The sequence below is a fragment of the Phalacrocorax carbo genome, chromosome 16, assembly GCF_963921805.1.
Source record: "Phalacrocorax carbo chromosome 16, bPhaCar2.1, whole genome shotgun sequence".
Classification (NCBI taxonomy): domain Eukaryota; kingdom Metazoa; phylum Chordata; class Aves; order Suliformes; family Phalacrocoracidae; genus Phalacrocorax; species Phalacrocorax carbo.
This window is the reverse complement of record NC_087528.1, coordinates 6,060,987-6,069,397: the sequence shown is the minus strand read 5'-3', so window position 1 is coordinate 6,069,397 and position 8,411 is coordinate 6,060,987. Positions and strand designations below refer to the sequence as shown.

The 8,411-nt window shown below is 47.4% G+C and overlaps 1 protein-coding gene across 1 annotated transcript in view; it reads left to right on the top strand.

Moving 5' to 3' along the window:
- Positions 1–585: 585 nt before the first annotated feature.
- The window catches only part of CACNG4 (calcium voltage-gated channel auxiliary subunit gamma 4), a 43,286-nt gene continuing 35,460 nt past the window's right edge, over positions 586–8,411 (top strand). Inside the window, exon 1 of the mRNA XM_064467067.1 lies at positions 586–935. Coding sequence (XP_064323137.1) covers positions 713–935 — 223 coding nt within the window. The 5' untranslated portion in view covers positions 586–712. The remainder of the gene's footprint in view (positions 936–8,411) is intronic.

The following is an 8,411-nucleotide window of genomic DNA, read 5'->3' as shown; positions in this document are numbered from 1 at the left end:
AGGAGGAAATCGTGGCTAAACCCCCACGTTCGCTCTGCCGTAGCTCCCCGGCAATGTGGGCCCTCTCCTTGGGACTGCAACCACTTTTTCCCCACTGTGCTTGGCACCATTTCTAGGGGGATTTCCAGGGCAGCCCGTGCAGGAGGAGGAAGGTGCGTGGGACAGCGGTGAGGGTGCAGAGCTCCGCACCCCTCGGGTGGGCAGCACCTTCCTGAGCTCCGGGCAAATCCTGGCCGGGCGCTGGCGTGTGCGGGGCTGGAGCCGGACCCGCGCACCCTCACGCCTTCGCGCCCCGCGAAGTTGTCACTCGGGACGCGGCGTCGCGCTCCCGTCGCCGGCAGAACCCGCCGAGAGCAAAGGGACAAAGCGATGCTCCGGCCGCGCCGGGGGCTGGGGGGGCGCTCCCGCGGCGCGTCGCGGGTCGGCCGGGTCTGTGTGTCCGTCCGACCGCCGGGGGTCCGCGGCCCCTCCCTCCCTGCCTCCCGCGGCGGGGCGGGGCGGCGGGGGCGCGGCTGGCGGCGGAGCCCGGCCCCGCGGCGGCAGGCGGTTCCCGTTCCCCCCCCCCCCCCCCCCCCGCCCCGGCCCCCGCCGCCGCCGCGCCCCCGCCTCCGCCCCCCGCCCGCCCCGTGACTCGGCTGCCTCCCGCGGGCGGCGGCGGCTGCCGGGCGGTGTCGTGCGGCCCCCCGCGCCCGTGCGGGGACTATGAAGCACCATGGTGTGGTGTGACCGTGGCGTCCAGATGCTGCTGACCACGGTGGGCGCCTTCGCCGCCTTCAGCCTCATGGCCATCGCCATCGGCACCGACTACTGGCTCTACTCCAGCGCCCACATCTGCAACGGCACCAACATCACGGCGGACGAGGCGCAGGGGCCGCCGCGGCGGGCGCGGGGCGATCTCACGCACTCGGGGCTCTGGAGGATCTGCTGCCTCGAAGGTACCTGGGGGCCGGGCCGGGCCGGGCGGGGGGCAGCAACTTCCCGGGGGGAGCGGCTGGGAGCCCGGAGCCGCCGCGCCGCGCCGAGCCCAGCCGGAGCCGGAGCCGGAGCCGGAGCCGGAGCCGGAGCCGCTGCCTCGGACACGGCCGAGGAGGAGGATGGCGTTACCGTGGCAACCGGCATCTTCGAGATTGCCATGGGAACCGGGCGGCGGGATACGGAGCTCTGCCCGGGGGAGCTCTGCCCAGGGGGGCGACCCTGCTCCGCGCCCCCCTCCTCGGGGCTGAGGGACCCCCGGGCTTCAGGGCTTTGGGGGGCTCCGGGCAGGTTCGGGGCTTTTCTGGGCGCATCTGAGTCCTCCGGGCTTCAGGGCTGGGGACCCCACGGGGCTTTGGCCTCAGGGGCTTTGGGGCTCCCCCACAGCTCTCAGGCAGGACAGCAGAAACCCAAGTTCCTCCCCATCTACCGTCAGGCAGAGACGCCGGGAACGTGGTTGAAGGTGGTGTTGCTACTGTTCAAGTGCTTCAGTGTGGACTCGGGGTTACTTAATACAGCCCGAGGGTCAGGCTGAATGATGTTAACAAACCAAAAGATACATGTTTTAGTGGCTGGGATGGGTAGCAGGACACTCCGTTCCCTGCAGAGGCCAAACATGTGTCTCCCGCTCTGAAAATGGAGTTGTAGAAAAGGCGCGGCAGGTAACTGCCGGGACAAAGAAACACATGGGTGTTTGGAGGATTTGGCATAGCGATCGCAAAGCCCAGATGGGAAACAACATCTGTCAGCCGAGTGCGCGGAGCTCTGGCCGTGGGAAATCAGCACCTCCCCAGGAAAGGGCCGCGTGCCGCGGGCAGGCGCTGGCAGCGGGGGCCAAGGCCGCCGTGCCTCTGAACCCCCTCACCTGCTGGGTCCGTTCCCACCCTGCGAACAGCTAACAGAGCCTCAGTGGTGACTGGGAGATAAAAGGGAGAGCGCAGAGGGAAGCTGTTGACTTTTGCTGAGCTGCTCCGTGGCTTGTGGAGGTGGGGGACGCTGGAGTCTTTCTTCCCACAGTAATGCACTTGGCATATCGGCTTCAGTGCACCCAATTCCATCAGCACAACTTAGCACACATGAACTTTACAAACCTGGTTTCCTGATTTATTCTGACAGACAGCTCAGCCCAGATGAGCCCAGTTATAGTTCAGAGTCTAGCAGCTGTATTCGGAGGGGTTTTTTTCTCCCCAGAAGAGGCTGTGGCATGGTAGAAGCACCTGATCCTCATATCGTTCTCATCTTCTCCTTTTGCTAACAATTCAAGGCTACAATGTAACATCATTTTTCTCTTAAAATATCAGATTTGCTGCCTAGTAATAGTATATATACATAGAATAGCCGTAGGACAAGAAAATATTTTTTGACAGTAAAAGAGAAAGACTTACTGAAAGATGAAGGTTTACAGGTAACAATAATGCTTGGCTTTATAATTCCTAAAGGAAATCTAGCTCTCAGTATGGGTGTTTATGACACCTGGAAGATAGGGGCTTGCATCTGAGAGCTCCTGACTCTGCCTGAGAGATGCTGAGCATCTTCCACTTGAATGGAATCTTGTGATCTTCGCTGAGCTTGTTCTAATGTCTTCAGCCTCTGTTTTCCCTGGAAAATAAGTTTGTTTGCATCTTGCGGGACTTGCTGAGCGTGCTCTGCTACACTGGGCCTGTCGTCTCCGGGAGAAATCCCTGAGTTCCCCAAAGTCGGGATTTCTGCATGGTCTTCCAGGAACCTCATTCATAGAACTGAAGTGCAGCTTTGGCTGAAACTGGTGGATTTTTTGCCTTGATTTAAACTAGGCTTAAGTAAGAACTTTGTTTAGAAAAAAGAAAGAAGTCAGTGAAGTCACGAGAACCGGGCAGCGTTGCAAACGGCGCCCAGTAATGCTGGCTGAGCTCTGGTCTCATTGCGCCACTGGGGCAGTGCCTGTGCCTTCCTGAGCACGTTTTATTTGCAAGGGTATTTGCTGAAAAATTGCACCCAGCAGTTGTGCACGAGCGAACCTTGAATCCTCATCACTTCAGGGGACAAAAAAAGCATTTCATGTGACTCTATCCAACAGCATCTATCCAACGGCAACTGAGCTTTTCTGCTCAAAATTCCAGAGCTCATAATCAAATTACAAAGTTACAAAATTTAAAGTTGTCAAATATGTGCTAAGAATGGACAGTTTGAGAAAACTGTCATCTGTTCGCAGATATGAGGAACAGAGACTACATTCTCTCCTACATTTTCAGTATGTTCTGTCTTTGTAAGAGAAAATCTACAGATACATTAAATTATTCATATTTTAAACCATATCATGGGACTTCGATTTCAACATGAAAAGGTTCCTTTTTTTCATAAAGTAATAAAACCATTTCTAGGAGCTGATTTAAAACAACACCCCCTTGATTGTTTCAGAGCATCAGTCGTTTGGAGTGAATGGGTCTTTTAGTAAAATCAACATAATAGTTGCAACTCTGAGGAGATACACAGCAAGAAAATAATTTCAGTGATAGATTTTTATGTGTGATTAAGTGGTCTGGCTTCAAACCTATTTTTAAAACTCTTTTTTGTGTTTTGGAGTAATAATTATAAAAACCTAAATTTATTTTAATGGTCTTAAGCACCATTTCACCCTTAGCTTAAAAGGACAAATCTAAGATGCAAATGTGCAAAAGCTGAAAATACCTTGAACAGCCCTTCAGAATGCTTTTGACATGAATAAAGCATTTTGCAGAGTACATTTCAGATCAATTGAAATCTTCCATTAAAATGTTTCTCAACTATATCAGTATGCTGGATTTTGAGCAGTCACCTGTTCAGAATCCCGAATTCCAAGATTTAAAAAAAAATGCTGAAAAGGAATGGAAAAACCAAATTATTAGGTGTTCCTCAGTGTTGTCCTATTTTTCTTATTTGGGACAACATTTTACAACAAATGAACATCATAATCATAGCTGGAGTGATGCAGTTTAGGGATCCAGCATATTATCTTCGTTTGGAGCTGCAGTTGTCTTGGGGATGAAATCATGTTTCTGTACTAGTAGTTGATACTACTATGGAGCTTAGTCACTCAAGAAGTAGCATTAATGATACATCAGTCAAACTCTTGCCTGTATAATCCCGATTTTGTTCTTTTAGCGTGTTTGTCAAAGGCGGAGGTAGGAGGCTCATTGAGTGGATTTTAAACAATAGCAGTATTTCTGCATGGATTTTTAAAACTTATATCCAAGGTAATTGCCTTGGGTAGGAAACTGTTTAAAGCAATTCTTGGTATGAATGTGTGTATAGCAGAAGTGGATGCGATTCGACTGAGCCTATGCAATAAAATGGCCCAGGGGGTCCCTTGCAAAGCTGGTTTTTTGTTTCCCAGGGCCACTGCATCTGCAATAACTGCAGTTTTGACAGCTAAAGCTAAGCGATCACTGGAGTAAGAAGTTTCTGATGAAGACCCCATGCAGCCACCCGGGCACACCTGAAATCTGCACCCCAACCCACCAAGTAATAGTAAGGGCAAGTCAGCCCCATTTCAAGGGACTGCTGTTATGTCCTGTGTCCACACTCGAGCTACAGTGGTTGTCACAAGCTGTGGGTCCCTGTCAAGATGGTGAAGACCAGAGGCTTGCAAACACAGCAAATGCTGTGCCTTAGGAATAATCCTTTCGGGGTCATGCTAACCTGAGAAAGAGAGATTAAACCACCATAATTTTCCAGCAGCCCCTATTCCTATGGTAAATGTGCAGCACAACTATGTAAGCCTTGCACAGTCTTAGTCACAAGGAGGATCTGCTATTAAAATATTTGCCTAGAAGAGAAAAAAAGAAGCTTTTAAAAACACCACTTTATCCACTAAAACTGGTTATCTTGGTGAACGATCATGCTGAAGTTAATAGGACGGCTCCCAGTAGAGAGCTCCACAGGCCCTGTGACATCAGGATATGAAATCAAGTCATGTACTTGTAATTTAAATTTATTCAAAGAGTATTTTATTAAACACTTCAGCATATGAATGTCTTTGAACCCATTGTGTCTATTGCTTTCAGTATTCCCTGTTTGCCATTTACTTTTCAAGTGGTGCAATTGGTCATTTAATTCAGATGGAACCATGTGTCTTTCCTGACTGGGTGGCTGGAACATTTATAACTGGGAGGAAGGATCGAGTAAATCATTTATGACTTGAAAACTTGCACAAATGCACATTTGCACAATTATTTGCAAGTCTTCCGGCTTGGATGAATGCACACAAACATGGGAACTGCAGCACGCGCATGCGCTGCTTCCATGGATACTCTTGAAAACAAAATAAAAATGCTTAGACAAATGTTTGAGGCAAGCAAATAAAGGAAGGCTGCCACCCATCAATACTGCAAATTCATGGCTCATCCGAAAAGAGTGAATATTCTTTAGTATTCTCAAAGCAAAGCTATGAAGTCCCAACACAGCCGCTATTTGGAATAAGCTAAACACAATGCTGACTTCATATTCAAATGCTATTGCCAAAGTTTTGTTTGTCACAGAGCAAACATTACATCACTTTAATACCAGACGTGACCTGCCTTGGAGGCTATATCCACAGGCACCACATGAGGTGGTTGGTCTTCTCAGTTTTTACAGGCCTGTGAGCCCTATATTCACACTAGGAAAGAAGGTAGCTGCAAATAGAGAATACAAATTGGGTGTCTCTGCTGTGGAAAACTCTGGGTGCTATTTCTTGGGCAATACATATGTATTTTGTAGATGCATTATAGGTCCTGAAGAGTGAACTTTCATCCATGAATCTTTCAAAACAAATGTAAACACGTTAGAGAAGGACTTCTCTGAGATTCAGCCCATGTTTTCCTTCTTTCTTTCCATACATCCTGCTCATGCCATCTCCGTTTCCTTGGTAAAACGCGTGCTGTCAAGTAAGTGTCTGTGCTGCACTCATTGTTTGTAAAAGCAATTCTCAGAGCTCCACGTCATCTTTGCAACTGTGTTTGAAGCAGTGCGGTTTTGTCAGCGATTGACGGAGTGATTTTTGACAGCCTTTTGAGGTTAATTTTTTTCAAGAGCATTCCATTTACTAGAGAGAGTTTCTGAATTTGGAGCAATCGTTAGGGATGCAGAGGTCAATCTCTTCGAAATATTGTCCATAGTATAACATATTTAAAATACTGAGAAGTTTTGTGCTGGAGAAGCTGTCAGCAGAAGACTGGTTAAGGCATTATCTAGTCTCAAATTAAAAAAGCACGGATCTCCTAAACCTCTTTGAACACTTATAGCAGAGGTTCTCAAACAACATTATGGATGTAACAAAACATCCATTCTTCCTGAGACACTATGAAATCAGGATCTGAAGCTAATTGGCTGAATATGTGTCACTTCAATAAGTTAATTTGCTTTCTTGAACTCTATCTACTATATAGCCAGTAGGGAGCTATCAGGTTACACAAGGGGTTTGGTTTTTTCTCCATGGCTCTCAGCATGTCAGATATCCCAATGCAAAACCTGGAACCCAAAGACTTTCTGGGCATTAGAGACTCCCTGAAGGCTGTAAACCAATGAAAGCACATTTGTAATCCAGCTGTGAATCTTCTTCATCTGTACAAGATGTAATGTGGATAATACTAATCTTACCTATGTTTCAGAAATGTAAGAAAGAGTCAAGGATGCATTTGGTTATACGAGTAGGAAACCTGTGGTTGTGTTGTGCTATAGTTACTTTTTTATTCTGTGTATATTTATACTGTATATTGTAGGTGGTTGACAGATGGCATTTGTGGTAGTATCTGTCACAGCCATTGCAAGTAATTTTTGGGGTTCTCAGGGACCTTTGCAATGTAATCTTTGGGCTTCTTCCAGCTGCTATTGCCTTTAACTGACCCTCTGCCATGGGCTTTTATTACTGGTTTTAGATACTGGCAGGAGCTCGGAGCCGTTGCGCCTCGTCAGGGCTTGCTCTGCCTTCTGGTAGCTCTACTAACCCTCGTCAGCGTAAACCGGTAAAAGAGGCAAATATGACAAAGTATTTTTTTGTTCCTGTAAAATTTCAACACAGTAATTATTTCACTGGTGGCTCCTGTCCCATTCGCTGGGTCTGCATTGCTTCTGCCCAGATCGTGCTGTCCAACCTGTAGTTTTGGTCAGAGTCTTGCCAGGTGCAAAACACATGAACCTCCATAAAAAGCCAGGGGAAAAGGCTTGGTGTCTAATATCTCTGTTCTGTAGCCCTGTGTATCTTTACAGAAACAGAGAAAAAAGGAGAAAACAATATTAAGAGGAGTGGCTAATGCTTTCATCTCATTTTTAATTGTTTTGAGGCAGTAGGAGTACTTAGGTACTGAGGGTAATTTGAAGTCTGTTATTAATACCTCTCAGCATCCAGACATTTAGTTGGTGCCTGTGTGGTTTGTGTGTCAAAGAGCTGAGCAGTAATTTCTGCATCCCCAAACTGGAAATGGAGATGGGGGAGGAGGAGGAGGACGGGCGTGTTGGTCTGGGCTTCGCTAGGTTTCCTGCCTGACTTGGGGCCAGTTGCTTTATCTTTCTGCCCCCGACTAGGAGGCATAACTGTGCTTCCTTCCCAGCCACTTTTCTCTTGTACTAAAAAGAAGATGTGAAGAAACTGGGACGCAGCAATAGGGCTGCCCAGCTCAGAGAAGGTGCATGAACACTACTTTGTTCGGAGTAGTGGTTGACTTGAACCACTTGGTTCAAAGTCTTGGTTTGAAGCATTTCTCTTGAAGCTTATGTTTTATACATACAACTTTTTGTGTTTAAGCATGTCTTCCTTGAGGGGCAGGATTCAGTCTGATTCTCCACCTATGTAAATTTAAATTGCTTTCTAGGAAAGCAGTGGAATTATGCCAATATGAAGCCAATATAAGAGAAGGGATCATAGATCTGTCCCTGCAATTGGACCTTTTCCTGCTGGTTCCTCTTTTCTGAGCCAAGACTCATCTCAGGAAATAAATCATACCATCGAACTGAAAAAAATGGTCCTGCTTCCAAACATTACTTTGTGCTTATCTTCATTTTAGATTTCTGTTTACTGGTATTTATTATGTCGCAGACTTATGGTTTAGCATCCAAATTCTTACCAACAGATGGCAAGGCAGGATGCACAGGAGCAGTAAAATAAACAGGATAAATGCACAACTGCCCATATGTCTGAGAGCTGACACACATTTATGACTTCAGAACAAAAGGATGTTTTCAGTAGACAGCTCCAGTGCTGTGCAGGGCTTCTCATTATTTTCTGCCTTGCCCTAAAGTCTGTCATTTCTTCCACATATTCTGATCAGTTAAATTACAATATATTTTGTCCTCTCTCTTCTACTCCCAGATAGTTGTTTCCTTCAGTTATTTGTCTCCACTCCCAAAGAACCATCAGTTCATTTTACCTTCAAAATTTTAGAGTGAAAGGTGGCTCTCTCCTGGGCTTTGGCTCATATTTTTTCTTTCAGCGTGGCTGTTTTGGT